The sequence below is a fragment of the Lagopus muta genome, chromosome 5 (assembly GCF_023343835.1).
Source record: "Lagopus muta isolate bLagMut1 chromosome 5, bLagMut1 primary, whole genome shotgun sequence".
NCBI classification, from domain to species: Eukaryota; Metazoa; Chordata; class Aves; order Galliformes; family Phasianidae; genus Lagopus; species Lagopus muta.
In genome coordinates, this window is record NC_064437.1 from 2757048 (window position 1) to 2782587 (window position 25540).

General features: G+C 45.3%; 1 protein-coding gene across 15 annotated transcripts in view; it reads right to left on the reverse strand.

Moving 5' to 3' along the window:
* Positions 1-25540, reverse strand: part of NFIA (nuclear factor I A) — a 231809-nt gene that overhangs the window by 77726 nt on the left and 128543 nt on the right. For all 15 annotated transcript variants that reach the window (XM_048946073.1, XM_048946072.1, XM_048946063.1 and 12 more), the window contains one exon: positions 3888-3962. In XM_048946073.1, the coding sequence (XP_048802030.1) occupies positions 3888-3962 (75 nt within the window). The remainder of the gene's footprint in view (positions 1-3887; positions 3963-25540) is intronic.

The window sequence follows — 25540 nt, forward strand, 5'->3', positions numbered from 1 at the left end:
TCCTCACTGCTCGCAGCTAACGCCTTAAAACTCAAAGCGTGGCATTTTCAGTCCAGGGTGCAGTTAGAATTCCCTTGTTTATCAGCATGAGGAATGATGTCATTTTGACAAATAACACAGCACAAAACAAATATGTTTCATTTGGCTCTAGCGAATGTTCATAAATCCTAAATCTTTCTTCACATCCTGGGCAGCGCAGTTTATCTGGCTGCCTGAAGGACCTCCAAGGGAGGAGATCTTCCCAGCAGCTCTCTGTACAAGAGCACATAGTGCAGACTCAGTCTAACCGGGACTAACCCTGCCCCGGCCCCCCAGCCTCTGCCAAGCATGGGCTCCCACCCAACGGGACCATAAGCCAACAGCAGCAACCAAGTTCCCAGTCGGCACCTCTCACAGAGGGCCTTTCCATGCAGGTATTTTCCTATGTAGGGCACACAGGGTTTGCTTGGTCGACAACGGGCGGCTGAGTCCACACAGATGAACATCTTCAACTCTTCTGTTTCTGAGAATGTTGGTGTCAGCCTCTCTAGAGATGGGAGAACGAATTTCTCCATTATATGAAGTGTATCTGGGGTGGACTGACAACACCTCCAAAGCTGCTCACACCTTCTGTCTGCTAATAATGTAAGAGAGCTGACAGCTTGGTCTGCAACATCCACAGCAGATCGGATGGAGAGAGAACAAGCTGCTTTTCAGATGAACATGAATGATCTACTTTCTCTGTTCTATCGGGCTCTGCAAGATTCAGTAGCTGGGTATCATGTCGAAAGAAAATCTCCAGCTCCAGGACTGAAGAAAGCAGGCTTCTGTTACCAAAGCAGTCTAGACTGGTTCAATAGCTCACAGAAAGTGTGACGATCAGCACTGATGGATAAGATAGACAATGGTAACAGCTGACCTTTCACTTGATTAATTAATTCCCCAGATTTGCATGACTGAGACAACTGCCTACTACTTGAGACTCCATGCCATGCTCAACTCTGAGAACTCACTAAATAAACCTGGTGCATAAATTGCTGCCAATAATATTTCCCAAGAGAAACTTTAGATAGCAGCAGCAAGACAACGGCCAGTTAAAACCATGAGAAATCACATGTTTCTATCATTATATTATCGAAAGCAAGCATGGAAAGAATAATGTCAGGCACGCACCTCTGGAAAGCAAAGAAGGAGCAGACAAGAAGACAGCAGAGGCTAAACATGAGGGCTGCTATGGACAGGCAGGTTTGTTGCTTCCCTAGCCAAGATGGTTTTAAAGATGCAAGGACTTCTTCAAAGTAAAAGCCAGGGGAATGGACTGAGGACGTTCCGATTTCTCAAACTACAGGTTTAATAGCTGCTGGTGGGTCTGGATAATGGCTGCTCATAAGCTGAGCTCCCCAGCATGACTCATGAACTGGTCTCAAATGAAGACATGGGAATACATAAACCACCCAGCAAGAGTTATATTGAAAAGCACACTCTTTAAAAGCCCTTACATGCCAATTTAGGCAAATATGCAGCAATTACTTTGTTGCTCCATTATGTTAAATTATTCTTTGAATATCAGCATGCAAATTCATACTGACTTCGCTGGGAATTTGTTGCTAGACTCTACAACTAAACATATCCTACTGGGTAGCCATGGTATGTCAGTCTGTGGACTTCTCAGACCTCACAAAGTAAACAAGGCTGGTCAGTACATGTCTGGGGCATCTCCAAGGAAAATCCAGGGTGCTATCAAAAGCAGTGCAGCTAAATCAGTTGCTGGCATTCTTCCCTCTGAGTCAGTTCTGAAGTGCTATCCCGATATGCTTTAGGGACACTATTTTTGGTAGAGGTGCTGGCTTGTGGACAGGGTATAAGACAGAGGCCTTGACCTCCCAGGATTATTGAAGAGCCCATGAAAAAGAGTGCAAACCCCCATTCCTGGGGCAGACAAGAGCTCATCTTTTTTATTTTGACTACCATCACCCCTTTTTATTTTAGAGGAAGCTCGTGCCTGTCCTGCTCTTTCTGTGTGCAGTTGCCCAGTGCGTTGGAGGTGGTACATTTCAATGGAAAGCAGAGGGAATGTCTCAGACACAGTTCATACTTTGTTTGCAAAAGATGTTGAATGCTAGGATTTTTGATGCATGATGTTTTAGTTTAGTTACAATAAAATATCTTGGAAAACTAATAAGCAGGAAACATGACTCTCGTGAGGTCAGTGCCAAACTCGCTGGGGGGCTGGGATGGCTGTAAGTCCTGAAGCAGTGCACTTCTCTAGCAGCCCTGTCCTCTGCACACATGAAGCACGGCTGACAGAGTCCAGAGGCAGTTCTGTTGTGTAGTGCCCCTACGGTGAAGATAAGATTGTGGTGAAGTGGGATGCCTTGCAGGGGGGGAGGAAGAATCCTTTGGGCTTCAAAAGCCTTGTGTTGTCACACTGGAGTAATGTGACATGACAGGAAGGCATTCAAAGACTGGAGAGAACATGGCTTTGTTCACCATGGCTGCAGGTACCAACAAGGTAGTGCATATAGTGCAGCAAGTTAGATGTCAAAGCTCCCCTTTTGAGCACTTCAGCAAGTGAACTATTTACAAACTTCTGAGTCCTCCCGACTTTGTCCTTCCAACAAAACTCCCACCAGTTCTCAGGGAAGGGAACTCAGAAGAAATAACTGCTTCACATTTTACTCGCTCTCTCTCTCCTGTCCATATACCTCTCACACCCACATATCTCCCACTGTTCATGCTTTTCTTGCAGCTTCCTATTTCTGACTACAAAGCCAGTTTACAAGGGAGTGCAAGCCTTTCCAAAAGAGGAAATAAAACAGGAAAATCCTTACAGAAACTCAGTGTTCTGAGTCAAAACCACAGCTTCTTTGCTGGGGTTGTGCCAGTTAGTTTTCAGCGTTCAGAGCTGTATATTCAACTATTCCTGCTATCTAGGAGAATCATTTTTATCACTGGCTGTACTGAATGGATTGGTTACAAACCTAAGGTAAGAAAGGGACATGCAATTGAGTGGCTTTCCTAGAGCAGTGGCAACTGTGGGAATGTAAACTCCAGCATGGCTGCAGAGAAGATCCCCAGAGGACTGGTACCCACAGCCCTGCTTCAGCTGCAGTCTCCCTGCAAGAGGTTGTCCATGTTCTCTCCTTGGACTATCTGGATTATGTCATAGCAAAATACAATCAATGCGCCTTTGATCAATGGAACAAGGTGGTGACAGGTACTCTTAATTCACTGTTGTTAGTGGGTATCGACAAGCCTGTAATGATCATGCTGCAGTGTGTCATTCATGCTGGGGGCATTAGCATTCTTTAAAGGTCAAAAAACAAACCCTTCTACAAGGCAGAATTCCATACAGTTAAGGGAAAAGGCGGGCCTTGGGAACTTAAAGAACTATGCCCCCAAGCAACTGAAATCCCAGATCTTCAGATGGTACAGTTGTTGGCATTACTTACAAGTTCATTAATTCCCAGGTGTACAGGACACATGGAATTGATGAACACAGGTGGCATGGAAAATTCCTGGCTGAAGCACGCTAATGATCAGGTTTGGTGAAAGCAGAGTCTTTGGATCCCCTAGGAGGCCCACCAGCAAGCTGACCTCTGCAGCCATATCTCTGCACTCTTACACAGAGGCCGCCCATTTTCATCTGAGTACCAGATAAGCTTATCAACTCGCACATGCAAGTTTGCAGCACTTTTTTTTTTTCAATTTACTTCTTCATCTATAAGCTTCTATTTTCCCACATTAAAAGATATAGCACATAAACAACGTCCCCCAGAGAGAAGCAGGGAGAAGGGACTCCCAGTTTTTGACACTGTTTCTGAATTGGGGAAGGGACATGATAAAGAACCAGAGAAGAAAACTGGGATTGCAGAAACCACACAACACAGCCACCAGATGATACTTACTTTGTGAGACTCTTACTAGCTCGGTCACACTGAAAACACCTGATGTGACAAAACTGTCCTGGAAGCCCAAATGTCCTACAAAACAAACAGAGTGAGAGAACTGCGATTAGCTTCAAGCATTTAATGACAGTATTCTCAAATACTTTGCTTGCATTTACACTTAAAATGTGACATCTAATTTCCCACTTAGCAGTAATTATTGTTTATGTAGGTGGGTAACTAGTCATACAGCTACGTAGGCTGCTTTGTGGTTTCTATCTAGAGGTTAGGAAAGCTAACATGACACATCAGCAGGGAGATTTTTACATGCTAAAGCATCTCAACAGGAAATCTGAAACAAAAGAGGACTATTTTAATAAACGGTTACCTCGGATGACCCCTAATGACTTCACAATAGAATTGAAAATACTGTACCTAGGAAACAGACAGGACAGCTAAGTTCCATAATCGTTTTAAACATTATTCTCTAAAGAAACATCTGATCAGGATTATCTACCCATTCATTCAAACAAAACAAGATTTAAAGATGTACTCTTCATTTTCTGAGGTTACACTGGGGAAATCTTAAAAAAGAGGCTGGTGAAAAAAATTAAACGAGTGCCTTCCCATCAAGAAAACCCAACATTTAAAACAGGCTTTCATTAAAAAGAAAAAAAATAAATAAAAAGGAAAACAAATCTCTGCCTAGGAAAAGCATTAAGCTGAAACTCGGGACTGCCTTCAGGAACCGGGGTGCACCCATCCACGCTCGCCCCCCCCCGTGCAAGGAATGCCTCTCCGCTCGGTATCAAAATGTTATTACACTTTGCATAACACTATTTTCCTTCTTCTCTGAAAACATGTCTACCACCAAATGTTCATTTAATTTTCACGGCTATGATCAATGACAAAAGGAGCAGCTTCCAGGCTGCTGCCCAGGGTAGGCGTGTGAGTGGGCTGCGGTGGCTCACGTGGGGCGTCGCTGGACCTCGATGAGAGGCTGTGGCAGGGCCAGGCTGACCTCCTGCTTTTGAAATCAGGGTCAGAGGAGAAATCACAGGATAAAGAGATTATTGAAAGGACTGTAAAGTCCTGCTTGCCCGCGGGATAAGTGGCATACCTTTTAAGGTTGTCCTACTTAGAGTCACTGATTCCACAACAAGCACACATATATTATTGAATGTTTTGCAGGGGCACCATCTGCTCCATTGTTAATTGTTTGTCAGATGCAGCAGGATTTCCCTACGTTCAGTACATCGCGCCGTGCAGCGATACCTGCCCACCTCCTCAGACCAACCCGAGCCGTGCCACTAATGCTAGTTTGCTCTTTGCTTTTCTTTTGGGGTTGTTTCCAAAGAAGCACATCTCACTGCCATTTCCTCTTGCAGAACGTGAAGCACGAGGAAGGCACTTTGCATGTGGGACTGCAGAGGGTGATGGGCTGGGGTCAGGAAAAGGCTCAGGAAGGCCCTGGGGAGGTCAGCAGCTCTCCCAGCCCCCAGTAAATCTGCACCCTGGCAGACAGACCCTGCCCTGCTTCCGAGTGGCTCCTCGGTGCCAGCTGAACGCAGTTGCTAAGCTAACAGACTTAAGACAAGTTTCTGCATCAGGCGCATTTTTATACTTCAGCAATAATGATGAGTTCTCAGACTGTGTATATGTATATCTCTGGGCATCCTTGTGTATGTGTATATACATATGTATTATGTACACAAACATATAAATATACACAAATCTGTCATGCTCCAGCTGTAGATAAATGTACTATAAAATATTGAAATTGATGCCGAAATTCAACACAAACAAATTCCTCAATCTGCAAACAAGGTTTTTATTTACAGCAAGAGAATAAATTTTTTCCCTACTTCAAATGAGAAAATGCTCCTACAAGTTTTTATTTTTCCTTATTTTCCACGTAGAAAGAGCTCTCGGATAATTGTAAATGCCTTTGCCTCATCTGCTTTGTATTTTGCTGCAATAAAGGTGATGACTACATCATTCTGCTTTTTAGAGACGGTTGCTGGCCCTACACAATGTTTGCTCATTGACAATTTCCCGAGTATTTTTAATATGAAGACCTACTTTTCATATGCTGCAGCAGACCTGCCTATTGAATTAAATGATCTGTGAATTAAAAATAATTCTCTTAGGTCTTCACTGAAACCACTCATGTGCCTAAAATTAAGCATATGCTTAAGTGCCTTGCTGGATGGGGGCCAGGACGCTTACTACTCCGCAGAGCCCTTCGCAGGGAAGCCAGTCTATGCTATGTAACTTCTCACACTGTGCTCATCATGACGGTATCTGAGCAACTTCCAGAAGTGCATTCAGCAGTACTACGAACATCTGTCACGTGTTGTTTTTTGCACCATGTACCATACTGGCCCTGCTCCGGTGTCCACTTTCAGCTGCATCTCCCAGGCAGGTTCCTAGCACACGACGAGTGAAGGTGAGATTTAAATAGGTAGAAATAAATCCCAGCTACGATAAGTCCACTGGCTTATTTTTAAAGGGAAAGCCCAGAGCCCTTTGTAATTGTGCAGTGAAAACTGTGGCATGGCTACCCCCACCACCTGAATTTAGCAAGCCCAGGCAAAACCAGACGTGAAAATGCAGCAGAACGGCTTTCAATACACTCCACCTCTCAGGGCCCCCCTGTGTATGAGAAAAATTGATTAAGTTAGCTTGGACCTGGTAACTCCTATTATTCATAACATCTGATTTTGCTGAGTATACCAAAAATGTCTGCTTATTTCTGTAGGAACATTTCTTATGTGCGCTCACGCAATAGCAATCATTAAACAACAGCAGCTAACTAGAGTGGTTAGATTTTCATCCGTCAGTGCTGAAAATAAACATTTCACAAATGAAAGGTGAATTTCACAATTCTGCCACTTGCTGTTTACTTATAAACATTAGGAAATCAGGGACTCGTTTTGCCAATCATTTATAATGCCTTGGTACCCACAGAAGCGATGCCCTTGGTTAAGAGCTGTGTCTTGAACTCATTCTGATGGATGGTTGCTCTCTGAATTTGCAGTTCGGTGGAACTCCATGAAAGTTTAAAGATTTGTCTGTATGGCTCAGATTGCAAAATCCAGGCCTGAGACTGCAGGTTTTGCTGAGCAGAGATAACAGTGCAAGAAGAGAACGAGAGAATCGTGATAAAGAAGCTAGACAAGTTGAAGAAGAACGGCTGGGCGCTAGCAGGATTGACAAAATATGGAAAGAAAACATTCTGCACCTATTAACAAAGGTCAAAATGCAAATCCATATCAATTTGCTTGTGCTACTTCACTCTGAGTGAAAAAAACATAGGTAAAGTCAAGCAATTACATATGCAGATGTGAGCACTAAAGAGCTCCTTTACTGAAAAGATGATTAAACATCTTGAAAGCTTGCAAGATTTACTTCTCATACAGCACTTTATTGGAAAGTGTGCACGGTGATACTTTACTAAATATCCCAAAGATAGGATGTGGAAATTGCTGCATGTGATCTGGTTATCTCTACAGTTTTGTGTGGCAGTCACGTTTTGGTAGGAGAGCAGGTGTTCAAAATGAGGCTGAGAGAATTTTAACTCACGTTATAACAAACTACCAGAGCCCATTCACTGAAATTCTGGGTATAAATTAAGACACCTGGGTAGCCGAGGCAGCCCTGACTCAGCAAAGCAGCTGCAGCATGCGCTTCATTTTATTCCTGTGTTTGACTAAAGCACGAGCTTATCCGGGCTGACAAAGAAAGATGGGCTGACAAAGCCACGCGGGTACTTTAGGATATCGTTGAATCTTTGCTTTCAACTCTAGTCTTGTCCCGCAGGAGTTACATCATCACACAAGACCTCACTTTGGCTCCTGAGGATGGGTTTTTTCTTTTGCCCAAGAAAAAGTTGGGGCAAAAAATCCAGTCTCACAAGACCAAGCTGAGTCAAGCAGATCGGGATACCGGCTAACAGGCACACGGCACTACCCAAGAACACATTTGATATAGTGTACAAATACCATACAACACAGTCGTAGCAAGTAAAACATGAAAGCCATCTTTATACAGCTTGATGACTGCTTTAATTGGGAAGAAAATTCATAATGCGATTTACATATTCTTTTAGATCCCAGTAAAAGAGCCAGAAGAAAAGGCTTGAATTGCTGGAGCCTAATTCTGATCTCAAAGAAATTTTAAACAAGTCCTTCTACACTGATCAAATGAAGTTTCACCTAATTTTCTCCTAATTTACTCTGGCAGAGGAGACATCAGGATTAGGACTTGTTGTCTAATGCTATTTGTTTTGAATTATTAAGCAAACATTCCTATTTCAATGAGTAAACGTGTACAAAGGCAACTAACCTTCGTCCTAAAATCTAGTTTACAGGGAGAGTATTGTCTGCCTTCCCAATTAATGCTGCAAAAAGGAGTCTCAGACGTTGATCGACCAATCAAGAGCTTGTGTTATAGCTTGAGAAAATCATGACTGATGCAATTACTTTTATGTAGAAAGTCTGAATATGGTCTACAGGTTAAAGTTCGCTGCGTTATTGTTTCTTAATTGAATATCAGAAGATGTTTTCAAGGTGCTCAAGGTATTATTGTTATTTAATCAGCAGGTCTCTTTGTGTAATCCCACAATATTATTTTCATTACAAAACAGTCAGATCGCACCATAAATATGCAAGGTATTTTCTAAAGAGAGATACAGCTGGTTTCCAGAAACCCGAAATTAAAGAATAATGGGGAAGGGCTAAGCCTTGGAAAATGAAAAAGTCCAAATCCCGTCACTCCTCTTCCTCTACAGTCCAAAGAACAACGCACGAAGCTTTGGAGAACGGCTTTTTGGGAAAGCAATTCATTGTCAGTAGTTCGAAATTACACGACAAGTTCCCCAAACCAGCAGCAAAACAATTTCTAAAGCCTTTTTACGTTTGGCATCTCAAGATACGAAGCCATCTTAAAACCTTAAAATAGTAATAATCAATTAGAGACTCAAGCCTATTATCTTAACCAAATGCCTGATTAACAGAAAAGCCCTCTCTGCTCAAAGTGCAACTCGATTCCTTTTGGTTTTATCCTCTATCTAGATAATCCCATGTTTCACAAACAATGTGGAGCAATAGTATTGATTAGAAAATTAATGTCTGTATCACACAGCACACGCAGGCCTTGAGACAGAGGACGTTATCAGAGGGAACCTGGATCACCCCGAGGAGTCCCAGAAGATCAGTTCTTCCACAGCAGCACTGGGGAGGAGTGTGTGAGTGACAGTCCTAATCTGCATTCCGCAGCAGACAGCAAAAGACAGAATACATATACGTCGATCAAGGCCTTCGTAACATTAATACTCTGTTTAATTGGGAGGAGAGTTCATTAAGCATGGGCTGACCAGGCCACTGCAGCCACAGGGTCTGCACTCCTTCAAGAAGCACAGCCCTGGGCATGGTGAGGTGTCCATGGGCACACCCAGGGAGCAGGATGCACTCACTTTGGGATATGCCCATGTGCACACACACATTCTTGCATGCATCCATCTCCCTGCTCCCTGCAGGGCAAGTGGAGGGGCTGGGGGCACCCCAGCAGTGAGCAGCCCAAGCATTCGTGCTGTTTGTTCCGTATTCGAAACACTGCAGGGACTGAAGCCTGCAGGGCTCGGTCTGAGCTCTCACCCATCCGCCTCAGATGGAAGCGGCACCCGTGGTACGAAAGGTAGCTGTAACCAAATCTGCATTTGCTAACAGATAGAGATCTCTCCCATATATAGATCTCCAGAGCCGGCATAAGAGCCTCATTTAATGGCTTTGTAGCAAATACGTTCCTCAAATTTGTACAGGACAAACCTTTAGTGGTAGATTATACTACATTTTTAATACATGGACTTTTCGTAGAAGAGTTAAGCACGACATAATACACTAATGGTGGATCCGAAACCCCTCTTTCTTCCCCATCAAACACTCCCACTTGTATTTCAGCTTGTTATTTCTGATTTAATTTTAACGCCACAGCAACAGCTGACCTTGGACAAATGACACATTTTCCCAGGAAATAACCAGCCCTCTCGGCACGCCGGCTCTGTTCTCCCCAGCTCACCTACCTGGTGCTGGCAGAGGATTTAGGAAGCACCAGAACTTTCTTTGTGGCCATGGCAGAATGGATTAGACCGTCCAGGGCATGTCGTGTCAGTACAATAGAGGAACACTTTTAAGACTTTAAAGTCATGTAATACAATTCTAGGCTGGATCTTTCTTGTTAAAAAAAGTAGAATGGGAGTGATTGAAAGAGAAAAGGGCCAATATTTGACAACAGAAATCAGCATAACCTCCTAACAGCGGCAGTCATGGATGACTGCCCTTTGACCCGGGGAGATTATGTGGGATTTCAATGACAACAGCTGGAAGTGAGCATGTGAGAATAGAGAACACAGATCTGAGGCCTCCTACAAAAGACTGCACAATCCCTGCCCAGATCAGAGTGTTGATTAGAAATTGTTTCCTGGTCCTGGCTTAATAGAGTGTAATAATGAAAGTTTTGTTAACCCTTCACAGTATGCAAAACCACTGCTAAATTATTTGCCTTTTTTTTTTTTTAAAGATAAATGGTCTGTATGTAGCAGACAGGAAGACTGGGAGCTGCTGCTGGCTTCCTCTGCCTGGTGCTGCTGCTCAGTCCTGCTCTGTCTGCATGCTGTGCAATGCCTGCACCGGGTCGACCCGCACGTAAGGATGGGTGTCACGGATGAGAAGGGGAACCCACGTGCAGCGTCTCACTGTGCACAGCCTTTCACGCTCACGGCATTTTGGAATCCTTAATAATAGCACCACCTCATTATTATTTCAGTATGTGTCATCTGGGCTGCAAATTAATAAAGGCGGACCTGAGCAAACGTGGTGCCAGCCTGGCTGTGTCACCAGCACCACCTGCACGGGTCCACAGCAGCCTCAGCTCTTAGGAGAAGCAGCTCATTTTATATCCAAGTACAGAGATACTGGAATTAATGGCAACTTATTACTCTTAATGAACCGATCACAGATTGGAATCAATCATGTCAGGCTTTGCCCAAGCAGAGGACACAAGGATAGCTCTTATCCCTGGAAGATAATGGTCTTGAAACACTGAAAGCCCTTCAAGTTCATGTTTAAGGACCTTGCACAATGGAAATCTTTCCAAGATCGATGAGATGTGGTGTGGTTTTCATTTCTGATGACTCCTAACATCGTAGGGTGCTTTTCGAAACTCATCTGGGTGAGAAGTCAGTTAAATGCAATTTTTTGATGTAACGATAAAAACTAAGAATCTCTATCTCCACCATATACTCAATCTGATAAATAAACTAACTGCATTAATACCGATAGGGGCCTATAGTTTGAAAAACAACAGATGTCTTAAATTAGCATATTTCTGTTTCAGGTCTTCAATCCAAAAAGCAAATATTAAAGAAAAGAAGAAAAATCATTACAAATGGTCATACCCATTTGGCAGCTTTTATAATAATGTGCTCTTCAAAAGCCTTCCGAAGTAAGAGAGATGAGATCTAACTGGGATGATCATTATGGAATATTTATGGCATCCAATAACAAAAAGAGTAATAAAAAGAAAGGCTTGCCTCCTCGAAATAATAACACAGAGTTATTTCTCTTGATGTTTTCACATCAGCCCCAATTCCAAGACCAATGACTGCATGTGCTCTGTTCCCTGTCCTCACTCCTCTTGCTCCCACCCAAGCATCAGCTGCAGTTTTCCCAGCCGGGTTCTGTCCGTGGATTTGCAGGGAGCTGCTCACAGAAGTGAGGGTTTGTAGGAGACAATGCTGTGAGCACATGCCCCAAGCACAACCCGCAGCTCTTCACACCAAAGGATGAGTGCCGTGTCATGTATGGCATAACAGTGCAATGCGTGCTCGCTTTTGTGCTAGTTCAAATGAGAATTTGTTCTAGAGCATTAATACTGCAACTACTGCTGTTGACGCTGAGTAAAACGTCAGGGTGACAATAAATGTAAAGATATCTAAAAACTGGTGTGGAATACTTGGGTATTCAGACTAATCACGGACTGAAATAAGCGCATTTGTTTCAAATCCTGTTTATAGCACCGCAGCCCTTCCCTCCCTTAAATCTCCCTCTTAACCATAGTGATGTTTATTGAATACCTGTCATTTCTCCAGCAGCATGTGCCAGCAGCGGCTCACCAGTGCCAGGCTGCATGAAAACCCTTCTGTCTCCTATTCTCCAAGGGGCTCCCTTAGATCAACCACTCACCATACCCAATACGCTGAAACCCATAAATTTGCAGATACAGCAGTCAAAATTCTTAACAGGAAAGTGCACCCATTTTGCCCAGTGTAGCATACTGAAATATCACATGGTGAGAAGCATTTCTCACCATGTGTAAACTGTCAATTTGATTTGAAATTAAAATTTTTGATTAACATGAGCATTTCTGAGCCTCCCGCTGGCAGCAGCCCTATTGCTGAAAAGTGACATGATTTGTGACACACATGCTGTACAGAAGCCCCATGCCAGCAATTGTTAAACCCATTTTCATTCTGCTTTAATACGGTATGACACTCAGGAAAATAATTTTAATATTTAGGAGAAAGAGGGTGAAGGCTTAAGGAGCGAAGTCCTTTATGGGTGGAATGTGGGATTAGGGCAGTATGGCAAGCAGCATGGAGGACTCCATGTCTCACAAGGCACGTCGCCTCTCAGCAATGGGACCATCTGCAGGAGGCTAAGAAAGGTCCGTAGGAAAGCACAAAGCCTTCTCTCAAATCCAGTTGATATTTCAAGCACAGCATGAGGTGCTCTCCACCTATGTATGAATGCTGAGATGCTTCTGCACGGGGAAATGCTGCGACTTCAGTGATTAAACCCTCGGACAGGAGGTAGGGTTGCCTGGTTTCCACAGGGCCTGTTATTTTTCCACGTTTATCGCTTCCCCCAGCAAGTACCAGCAGTCCCTAGCATCTACATGGCAACTCACTCATGGAAGAGGAAAGTTTTGTGCCTATTACAACTTTTGAGTCGAGGAATCTCCCTCTTTGTAAGCGTAGCGGGAAGATTTCTGCTAAGCAGTACCAAGAGAACACAAGAACTGGGGCACTTCTGCACCAACAGCTTTTACAGCAGAGATAGACTCATGCACAAGACAAGAGTTCAGTGGGGATTTTCATGAACGTAAGCCTGTGTCACTGTTGCAAGCTGCTGACTCAACTGTGTCACCTGCCTGTTTCTCAGAGTGGATCTTTTTTTTCCAGTAACATCGTGTTCTGGGGAAGTTTATCAAGAAACAAGTATCACGAACAGTCATTCTGAGCAGCAGAACAGCTTTGATAAGTGTCGACACGCATCTGACTTTTCTGCTAGCTCCTAGCGCTGCTCATCACATTAAACACTCAGCTCTGCTGGACTCTGCTCCTAGTAAACACAGAGCCATTCCTAATTGCCAGAGTTCAGAGAGGAAAAAAACGTAGGATTTTAAAAATAATATTAGATGGTGAAATGAAATACCAGCGTGATTCAGATGCAGTGGAAGCATTCAGTCCTGAGCAGAAAGCCGTGGGCTCGTTTATGTTAATAACAACGCCTGAGAATTCAATCTGCATGAAAGATGTGGTCCTCAATAAAGCCATGATATATAGTGATTGTAAGTATGTAGATTCTTTTAAATAAGTCTGAAGTTTAAACAAGCGTTCTGTATAAACACCTAGTTTTAATTAGTATATTGCCAAGAAATTATACAACTCAACTCAGTGATGCTGTAATTATTTGGGGATCCATAAAGCCCTCCCTCGGAGGTGGCAGCTAGCTGTGTCCTCCACATGCTCCGCAGACCTGCACAGCTCAGAGCCGAGCCCAGGGAGCCTGAACCCCTGTGGACACAGAATGGGAGGCTTATAAAAGGTGGTGCAATTTTTTAATTCTGACAGCACGTGGAAGAATTCTCCATGAGGAGGTGGAGGGGCTGGGGCCGGTGAGGGCAGCAGCTCTCCCATGCTGTGCCAGGTGATGGGACACAAACCTGGCTCTGCATCAGCTGTTTCCTCGCTTTCTCCCTTCCTGGCACCCCTCTGTCTTCACACCAACACTCTCAGAAAAGACTGTGGCTGGACACTGCAATAATAGAAGCTGAAGAAATATCTGCTGAAGATTAGATAGCACGAAAGCAAATCAAAAATAAGGGCTCTGGGCATGGATGTAAGTCATGGGATCAGCCAGCTCTGTCTTTCCGCATGGGCTTTCCTTTCCCTCAGAACTGCTTCTTGCACCTTATCTGCTGACAACACCAGTGAGCAAACTTTCATCCACAATAAAATCTATGCAAATGGTACTGCTCTATTTACTTATTGTTCTTTCCCTTGTACCGCTGGGAGTTTTCTCTGCGGAAGGCTCTTTTACTCCTCACACAGCACTACAACCTCCTGGCTTAGATAACTTTTGGTCCCAGGAAGGCTGACCTCCACCAGGCTGCACGCTTGTTGTCCTTGTGGCCCAAGAAGAACTGAATTTCTGGCAGCCACAGCATGACAACACACATAGCTCCCAAAGTTGTGAGCAAAAAATGAAGGATTTAGAAAGGAGATCCCAAAATCCTGTCCCAAATAGTCTATCTCAAATAGAGTCAACTCCTAGGCAGCCGAGGAGCCTGTACAAACCTAGAAGCAACACAAGCCCTCCAGTGGGGATCCAGGCTCTCCTGTCTCGATCTAGATCTGCTCTGAACTACACCAGACCTCTGTCTTCTCCAGTACTGAGGAAGCCTCACAGACCCATCAGCCAGGGAGAGATCAACTCAGGCTTGGGCAGGTGAATAGGCTTACAGAAGCAGCATTGCGTTAGTGGGTATGATGTCCCCCAGGCACAGCCCACAACAGCAGGGTCAGTCTGGTGACTGGAGACTGGTGGATGTGCGTGCTCTGCACAGACGAGATTCTCTTTCTGTTTTATTCTCAGTTTGTGTTTTGTAGGGCAGGATGCCCTGTCTACATTCCTTCGCAGATGGAGAATGGACATTTATTAACAAGTACTCGGGCGGATGGCCCAAAACTCTAGACTCCTGGCATGGAGCTGTACGAAGAGAGGGCCAGTGACCCCCATTTCTGTTTACTGTACTTCTACAGACACATGTTGGTGTGATAGGGGCATTCACTTTCTCAGGTTCAGGCCAAGGTCAGGCCAGAACATGGACCAAATTTATTTTCTCTGTCTCTCTGTGTAAACTGCTCGGGCTGTAGCCCAAAGAGGGCCCCTGAGTTCATTCGCTGTGAGTGCATTTTGAGGGATTCGAGACTGACACAGCAAACAGAAGGGCTGGAGAAGGACCTTCTCCCTCCATAACTAGCTTCATGTGCTGATCCTATGCACGGCAGTCAGGCTGGTTCTATGGGAGGTGCCTCCAGGGGTGACATGGCAGAGGTGGGATACCTTGCCTCTCAGACCCTCTGACTCCTCCTCAGCAATCAGTCTCGCGTGGCATGGTGTGATGTGCAGGAATGCACAAACGTGGCAGTGGGGAGGAATCCCTGTGTCAGACATCCTATCAGTATGGATTTCGGACAATCTGAGGACAGCACAGGGATTGCAACTTCAGATTTGGATCATGCTTACCAGCCTGGATCATCTTCCCTGGATCAGCCATCAGGTGTGTCCTAACAGCACTCTGCTTGCAAATGCCACACCATGACTGGCTGTACATGAAAGGCAGAACCTTTGCTGGTTAGCAGCAGTTGAGCAGGAAGAAAGAATGGAGGTGGAAAAGGAATTTCACTCAGAAGGACCTTTACATTAAACTAAAGCAACTCAAGTAAAAAGAAAAGCCATCCTTTATGGTTTATAACGCATAAACAGCCATTTCTTTTCCATTCCTTCTTTGCTTGCATTACTGAAATACAGAAATAAAGGCAAAAATAATGATGGATGGATTCTGGACGACTCAAAGTTCAATTCAGGATGGATGCGATCCCAACATTTCAGATTCTTATCTCATCGTAATTGGAATAGCTGAACCTCTCTTGTCTGCAGAATTAGGCGAGACATCCTGTGAGAATGAGCTCTTTTTCACAGCAGTTTAGTCCCCAGACGCATAAAAGAATGAAAACAAGAAACGGAACAGAACATTTTTACTTTTGAGTAATGGCTGCATACGGGCCGTTTAGAACAAGGCTTCACTGGAAGAGTTGAGGAGGAAGTTCATCCTGCCAGTATGCCCATCCCTAGATGCATTCTTCCACAGAGCACATAAACACTTCTCTAAAAAGATAATTTATCTCAGTAACTCCCATTCTGCAGAAGGGAAAAACAGACAAGAAAGCTCAAGTGGGTGGTACTTACACTGTCCACCCTTCTACCCTGAAGAAATCATCCAATACCACTACGTGCCCTGCTGGACCCTGCTTTCTCTCGCAGCCTCAGTCCTTTTCTGCCTGCTCCGAGCTTGTTGGGATGTGTGGGTGAGCGGTGAGGGCTTCCTCTAGCAGCAGTCTCAGGTCCAGAGAAATTACAGGATGAACCTGAAACATCTCTGTTTAAACTGCCCCGAGGTTCAACACAGAAAGAGAGGAACTCCCAGAAGACCGAGCATCTCTGCTGATTATAGAGGGAGAGCCTGGATTTTAGTTCACAGCTGCTGCCTCATTTTAATGCCTCTGTGATGTGGGGGTGAAATCCAAGCCTCAGAAGTTCATATACTATGTTAGCACAGGCCTAAAAAAAATTGCCTTCCTCCTTGTATCTTGTCATAGGCAATGTCTCCTGACATGCCATGCTTTCGTATCCTTACATTTATATCTCGCTGCTGTTTGGTTTATAATTCAGAAAACTGTGAACTACAAGTATTGCTGAGTTATCCTTGTGTTCCTGTCCTTCATCTGGTTCATTTGCAGGAGGGAATAATGATCTGTCACCAAGGTAAATTCATTACCCAGCAGATAATGCCACAGTGTTTCTGCTGCCCATTTCACAGTAAGACATTCTTTTTCAATGATGTTGCATCTCTGTTCTCGTGGGAACAGTTTACGGCTGACATAGCAATAGCAGTAATAACAACTTACATTTATATTGTACACAGGATGATCTTTACTTCTGTCTCCTTCTAACAGTGGAGGCTCCCAGTCCTACTGCAAATGCATCATTCATGGCTGTGACAGGCACAAATCTAGATTCACTGATACGGGGCTGCCTCATTCCTCAGCCCTTTGCTCAGGTTGTCATTTCTTTTCCAGACCTTTTTATTTTGTGCTCTGGAATTGTTTTAAATTGAGTTGTGGACTGCTACCACACCACTGCTGTAAGTCTGTAAATCTGTGGGGTTCCCCTCTTGCCTCCAACCCCCAGCCGCTGCAGTCCATCACGCTGCTGCCCGTTCTCTGCAGCTTCTTCCCTCTTCCCTTCCTCCTGCAGCTCAAACTACTCCATGGTCTGCTGTACAGTGAAATTGGCTCCCCTCTGCACAGCGCGGGGGACAGGGCTAGCTCTCTGCATTCTGCTATTGGAAATTTCCTAAAAGCAAATTCCCCTTTTTTTTTTTAAGGACTTTGAGGTAGAACATGTGGGAAAATTGCAGGTGGTCCGCACTGCAAAGCTGGTCAGGTGGGGACACCCCCCCCACTCCAGCAGGCTCTCAGATGGGCATGCAGCTGTCAAAGAGCCTTCTGTTACAGAAGGAAAAAACTAACAGGGACAGAGCCTGAGTTCTTTGTGAGAGTGCTGCAAGGTACATAAGAAGCATTCCTCTGCTAAGATCTTAAGAAATGCCAGCAAAGGGTTTGGCCTACAGAAAGATGGTGTCAACATCCTTGTGCCTGGTTGAGCACCGGCAAGGAGCTACCCAGCTCACCCAGCCAGGCATTGCACGGCCTGGGTCACTTCAGCGCTGCAGCATCTTGGGGAAAGGGGCAGTGCTGGCTGGGTGCCTGGTGGGACCCACAGGCAGGGGTTGGGGCCCAGCCTCCTGCTCTGCAAAGCCCAGAGCACAGAGGAAGAACATTTGGATTCCCTCTGGCAGCCCTGCCTTCTCCTTGTGCCTTCAGAGCGAGGTGCTGGCTGTGTGGGATGGCGTGCCTTGCAGAGGATCCTTTTGCTTCAAGTATGAGTGAGGGAGGACGGGAGGTAATGATGAGAGACACTCTAAAATGATTACATTAATTGAGTCTTATGAAAATGGAAAACAATGGCAGCATGCAAAACAAAAAACACTATCACCACGTACATCTCTTGTTTACTAAAAGTGCTTCACTGAACTACAGATTTACTCCGGGGCACAGCAGGAAACTTTTCTCCTTTAAATTTAATCAGCGTGTTGGGCTTTGTGGGTTTTGTTTTTTTTTTTTTTTCCCTTTCAGAGAAAAACACCAGCGATCAGATCTGTGCTTCCCATCCACTCCTCAGCACAGTGCCTGGAGGTGATAGTGTGAACTTGCTCAAGAATGTGAAGGCATTTTATAAATCATTTGGTTTCAGCAGGAGGGGGAGAAGAGGAGAAGGCAGAGGGATGGTATAGTTTACACACTTCAGCATTTTCTTCAGTTGCAACAGTGGTTAACAAAGAAATGAAACAGACAACGCGAAATGCACGTAGCAAGCAGCACCTCTAATCAACCAGCACCTTTCTACCACTCCGCAACCAAAACTAGCCCAAGTCAGAATAAAGTTGTCCAACTGAAGCTGTGGCACTGACAGAGGGGAAAAGGGAGCCGAGCTGAGCAATGCAAAGTGCTGTAAACAACTCGCAGTGCTCGCTGTGCGCGAGATAACGGCAGCAACCGGAGCGCGGCTCCGAGCGTGCCTCCGAGTGGGGCTCCTCACCTCGCCTCCCTCTGCCGCGCACTGCGCTGCTCCTGGGAAGTACGTGTGCACCACTGCAAATAAAAGTCTCCTTGCTTTCCCAGGAACAGATCTGGTATTTTTCCATTCCGCTCACACCGCAGCCAGGCTTCAGAGGGGATTTCATTCTCCGTCTAAACTTTCTCTCTGCTTCCTATCTAGCAACAATTACAGCTAAAAAGTAGTAACTGCAATTAAAGAGATAGTGTCTGATTAGCTACAGAGGAGATGAGGCTTTTCCTGGGAGCTTGGTCTCACAGCAGTGCCTGTCTATGACAGTAACAATGATCCCACTTACGGCTTCACTTTCTGCTCCTCACTGGGACGTCATAGCTCATATTGACAACTTATGGTTAATGAAACAAAGGCTACTTGGAAACCACCTGACATAGCCATGAATCTGCAGTATGCATGAAGTGTTTCGAGTGTACAAGTTGTATGTGGGCACGAGGGTTGGAGTCCTTTAAAAGGAAAATCACATTGCGATAGACCTGCAAAAACAGGTATGATTCACCCAGGCACTGCAACACACACAGAAACCAGAGGAAAGGGTGAAATAACCACATACGTTCTCATAGTGAATGCCTGTATTTGGGAAGGACTCGAGTCAACAGAATACCTCCTGCTGGGGTCAGGCAGCCAGAACAAAAGAGCACGGGACTTTAGTGAGAAAGCATGACTGCTCCTGCACTGTGCTCTTGGGCACGGCCACAGGACCAGCCTTGGGTTTAGGTGCGATGGCCCCTGCTATAACTGAGGGAAGTGTGGAAGTAGGCAGAGATAAGGAGTGTCCTAAGGGCCAGGCTGGCAGGGACCCGAGATGTGCGGAGCTGAACCCCACAAGGTGTCAGCCTCAAAGTGCTGCATTCAGCCCTTCCGCAGCTTTCCCAGGGAAAGAGCCAGCGCTGCGCTAGTTCCCCTGCACAGCACAGCCCCAAGCACAAGTTTTTTTTACATCCAGTGGTCTGACCACAGAGGGCAATGCTTTGGCTAAGGCGGGGCGGCCGCAGGCCGTCAGAGCAGATTCTGCTGCTGGGATGCTGAGTGTAGAGCTCCCATTCACTGCCAGAGCCGAGTGGCACTGCTGCACAGAGATGCTACCTAAATAGATGTCAAGTAATGAATGCTTCGGGTAAGCGACTGATTTCAGAGTGTGCTTTCATCCACAGGCCCTGTATTTATAGTTCAAGCCTTTTCAATTAATACGCACACCCTATAAGAATTAAACTACTAATTATCACATTTTACCCTGGTTCACAGAACTTTCATCAGATCTAGTAAATGAAATCACGAGTTCAGCAGAAGAAGCTTTACTGCGCCAAATTATGTCAAGGGTATATCATGTTGATAATAAAAGATCACTTGTTGGAAGCCTAACCTAGAAGGTTGGGGAGGCGTAAAAAGTTCACATTTTGGATCATGCTGCTCTGGCGTGGGCGTTTTGTGTTTTTTTTTTTTTTTTTCTTGGTTATTGTGGAAGGCAATTTTCCTGCAAGTAAAATTTTCCCTTTGTCTTACATTACAGGCATTAGGAAATTCTTACATCGAAAGACAAATAGGTAGGTTCAGGGTTTTGTTTTGACAGTCACGCCTTGGCATCGCATATTCTGTCTCTTCCCACAAATAAACTTCCTTCTCCACTGGAAAGAAAATTAATATGAGGCCCACACCACAAATAAACTCCTTTCCCTAAGTGCCCAGCCTCTTGGTGGGCAGGCGTGGTATTCAGAAGCATCCTCCATCCAGCCTGTGGTCCGCTCAGGCGGTAGCAATTACCGTCCCAACCCAACTCACAGCTCTTAATTAAGCAGCAAACCTCTCCAGAAGACCTATGAAAAAATGGGTTGCAGTGAAAACTGGGAGGACCGCAGCCAGCCCCGAGGCACCGCGCAGAGCTGGCACTGCAGGCAGGGGATCAACTGGGGCACAGAAAGCCTCGGCCCCACAGCACCGGGGAGGGGAACACTCCTCACCACGGCACAGCAGCTTCCCAGGGGGAGCTCCTGGCCAGCCCACATCCATGCTGCCCTCAGCATGGCCCTTGCTGTTATCTTGTGGATAAATATACGCGGAGAGGAATGGAATGGAGCAACAGAGTACAAATATATTTTGAAACGACTGAGAATAATTGTGGCTGTATTTATGCACCTTATCCACTGGAAAGGTTCGCTGCCTTTTTCCTGTACACACATATGCTGAAATAAAAATATATACCCTGGCTACATTTTTATTCCTCCTTTCCTTTGCAGCACTCTGCCACTCTGAGCGTAATGAACGTTTCATGTCTTTCAAGCACTGCTTTGTCATGCTATAAGCATTCATTTCATGCTTTGAATATTTCCTGTCATACTCGCCTTGGAAGATTTTTTTTTTGTGGGAATGCTTTGCTTGTGAAGGTTAATGGCTAGCAGCAGTGAAAACTGAAGCCCTCTGTCAATCCTTCGGTCTCAGACACTGCAGGTCACTGATGAGAAACTCTCCCCTTGGCCCAGTGAGGCTGCAGAGCTGACCCCGGCTGACTACCGCCTATCTTGCCGACTGACAGCCAACACCCTTCGCTGTTGCCATCACAGAGTCCCCTCAAGAGAGTGCCAGCTCCTGATAAGCAGGCTGAATCCCGAGCCCAGCTGAGCACCTGCTAAATCCTGGAAATGGTGAAGTACTGCCTGACAATCTGGATCACAAAACCATTTGACTTTGTGCGTGACTCTCAATGAAAATGTGGTGATACAGATTAAAACGGTGCTTTTTTTTCTAGTTATTCAGATGCTTGTCCTCAAAAGTCATGAAACTAGCTGGAAAATAGAGTTGAATGCTGGTCTATTATTAAATTGTACTTCTAGCTCTTGTTGGAGTCTATCTGTAATGAAATAGAAGAAAAAAATGCAAAACTAAATTACATGGAAGATAATTTTATAACCAGGCACGTCCACTCTTGTTTCCTTGGGAAATGCCAGCATTCAGAGCTGCCCACATGCAGCATCTCTACACGGTGAGGACATAAGGGTGGGACCTAACCAGACCTTCCTTTTTCGAGCTGGAGGAATCACAGAACGGCTCAGGTTGGAAGGGACCTTAAAGATCACTGAGCTCCCACCAGCTTGGGCTGCCCCAGGCCCCATCCAGCCCAGCCTTGAGCACCTCCAGGGATGGGGCACCCACTCTCCTCTGGGCAGCAGTGCCACAGTCTCACTGCCCCCAGAATAAAGAATTTCTTCCTAACATCTAAGCTAGATCTCCCCTCTTTCAATGTAAAGCCATTCCCCTTTATTCTATCCTATCTGTCAAGCTGTGCCTCCACAGCAGGCAGGACAGACCAACCCCAGCACGGCCCCGCTGCTCCGCCACAGCCTCAGGCCCAGACAACGTGCTGCTCCCAGCTCACCACCCATCTCTGAGGGTGCAAATCCGCTCAGAATTTGGTCCCGGCATTTTGCAAAGGTGCAAACAAGCTGACATCACCAGGAGCTTTCGGTTCGTCGCCAGCTATGAGATTCCATATTGAAAATGCTAAGGGCTTTTTTTTTTAAGCTTTTTCTGAAGCAAAGTTAATTTTAGATTAGTCCCTCAGGCTGTGATAACTCTCCAGTGTTGCTCTGTAAACAAGAGAGGAGAGTCTTCCCGCATTTGTAACACGCGGATGCAAATGATTCTATGAAGAAGAGCACTAATAAAAGCTGCTGTTACTGTACTATCCTGTGTGCAGCTCCCACTGGCAGAAAACTTTCTCGGCGTGGCTCAGTTTGGTGCTGCAGATGAGGTGTTTCAGGAATGCCAGCCACTCCAGATGACAGCACCAGACCCAGCACCGTGTGCTCAGAGAACAACCCCCAGCCCTGCTCTCTCCAGGTGGCTGGTCACTCAGACAGTGACAGATTTGGCTGTAGGAGGAACTGGAGCTACCACTAAAGCTATAATGTAGACGAGCGGTTGGGGTAACCACAAAGCATAGCTGTGTTCTCTGCGCAGGGCAGCCTCAGAGGAGAGTTTGAATGGCAGCTTTGCATCCTTGAGCTCCCAACCCACAGCCTCAGTGGCTGCTGGCTGCAGCCCTCTTGCTGCGTGAAGCAAAAACACCAGATTTGGGGACCAGAAGAGAGCCCATAGGAAGGGGCTCTGCAGCCCAGCAGCTAGGGCAGAGGCAGTTCCCCAAGTAGCTGCTGCATTTTCCAAGCTTCACACAGTCCCCTGCTGCTCAAGCTGTGCCAGGCCTGCCCATGCTGCACCTACAGAAGGAAAGGAAACTGCTCTTTGCAAACTGCTCTTTGCACATTCCCACTGCTGCCTCTGCCTTCCCCTCCTGCTGGAGGAGCAGCATTTCTTCCTTAATTCTTTTAGGCACGGGAAAGTAAGCATGTACCTAAACCCTTTTTGTGAGGTTTTATACCTGAGTCCAGCCCTACTTACGTGAAGAATTCACAGATGATATTTACAAGTCCGGTGTAATTACTGCAGGGTTGAAAAACGAGTTCTGTGAGTTACGGTACATCATTGTTTTTCTTGTTTTTCTTTCTTTTTTTTTTTTTTTAATGTTACAAAGAACAATGTGCCTTTCATTTCCTGCAGTGCCGTTAAGGTACTTGTAGCTCAAAGCAGCAAGAATACATTAAAACTAAAAAGCATTTGGTCTGAGCATTAAACATTTTTATTTTTCAGATAAATGCCTCTCCCTCTACAGAAATTGTTTGAGCCGTGAATTTGGCACACGGTCGTAATCAGCTGTAATAATGAATGCTATGCTGTCTCGCTCACTTGAAACGGGAGAATTTACCAACTTCTTTAAAAAGAACTTGCTAATCTACAATTAAAGTGGTGTGCTCCCGACTCTGAGTTACCGAATCGCAGTAACACATGCTCCAGAAACATCACTTGTCTGCAGCGGATGACGCAGCGTTCCTCTGCTGCACGCAGCATTAATTCTGCAGTGCCACCACTCCGCACTGCCACCAGGTACAGCAGTGACACGGCCCTGTGCAGGCTGTGCCCTTCCCCAGCTCCAAACCCCTACCGAAGCAGAGCAGGATCTGATTTGTCGTACCACGCTCACAAACATCCCCTGTTGCAGACAGAGAGACTGAGAAGTTCTTCACAGAAGTTTAAAATAATCCTGCTTACAAAAAAGAAAACCTATCCGATAGCCGTTGCCACGACTGAAAGGAAGAATAAAAGCCTAAGAGAGAGCCCAGTGCTGAGCCCAGTGCTGAGCCTGAGATTCAGTTGCTGCTGATCCCCAGGCAGGCAGTCCCTTCACTACAGCACACTGCCCATTTTGTCATCCTCGATTCACTGAAAAATAGTTTGTCTCTAAAAGATGACCCCAAACCAGTGCATTTAATGAGCTCTTAAAATCGATTTTTTTTTTTTTTAATTTTTTTTTTTTTTTTTGATTGGGAGAATTGCAAAATCACTTTGCGGTGCCAACTGAAATGGAGCTTTTACATACCATTAGGCAACTACAAAAGTGGGGAATTTTCCACGCGGGTGTTCCACCCAGCTGGTCAAAAAATAAAATAAAATCATTTGAGCAAAGTATCAGGGCACCTGACCCCGCTCCTGCCTTTCAAATGAAGCACCCTGCTTCTTTCCACATCCCTCCTGCAAACTTCCTTGCCCACATGACAAACGGGCAAATTCAGGTTTTCTTCCTCTCCCTGAGTTCTTTCCCATGTTAAGGGGCCAAAGGGATCAGCTTTCTGCCCAGTTCCAAGACAAGGCATGGAGCCATGCACCCATGGCTAAGCCCTGTCCTGCCTGCGTGCTTGCTTTGCATGACCATCATACTGGCTACTCTTTCAAAAAAATGAAATTCTTAACATTTCTACAACTTCTTGCAGTAGCAATCAGGTAAGCGGCCTCCTGAGAATTATTCTGGCTTCACAAAGGCCAAAGAACAGGTTAGAGGTGGAGTTAAAGCCACCACTGAGAGCAGAAGTTGTCACCATCTTCTCTCTCCAACCCATTCCTGGAGGCATTCAAGGCCAGGCTGGATGTGGCTCTGGGCTGCCTGGTCTGGTGGTTGGCGACCTGCACATAGCAGGGGGTTGAAACCAGATGATCACTGTGGTCCTTTTCAACCCAAGCCATTCTATGATTCTATGACTCTCTGTGATGACTCTGCTCCATAAAATGCAACTGTAAAACCCACTAGAAAAGAGGGGTGGCTCCAAGAAATAAAAGCTTTTTTTTTTTCTCCTCATGAACTTCACTTGAATGAAGGTTAGATATACAGGTTTTTCTAAATAACACAGACAAATTAAAATGATAAATTAAAATCTGTAGTAGGAGGCCTTCTTTTTCAGGGCTGTATAGCTGACCCTTTTGAACCTACATTACTCAAGGTATGCAAAATATATGTGTATAATAAATAGCTCTAGAATTTATGGAGTGGAACAGAAAGGATATTAACAGGCAAGTAGAGAGGCTGTATAACCCTCACAAGGCCTTTAAAGATTTATTTTTTTAAAATGAAGGAATGCATGCATGTAAAAGGCAGTGCTTAATCGATATGCTTCTTTGTGCCTTACAGAAACACGTGCAAAATGACTCCAAACCTGCCCTCAATCTGGTCATTCTGCTGTTAGCATCAGTGGGAATAAGATTATTCACAACAGCATTTTTCTTTGATTGTAAAAAAAAAACCAAAAACCAACCCAAACCCAAAAACAACAACTCCTCCTCCCTGTGTGGGCTCATTCCCACTCTCAGTAAAATCAATTACGAGGCTCCCAGCGACTCCGGAGGGAGTTGGATCAGGCCTCGTGGAAGTGGGTCTGCAGCAAGTGCAGAACAACGCAGTTAATATGATTTATTGTGTCCGTTCCTGTGCGTGCAGTTTTTCATTTTCTAAAGCCCGCAGTTTTGCTTTCATCC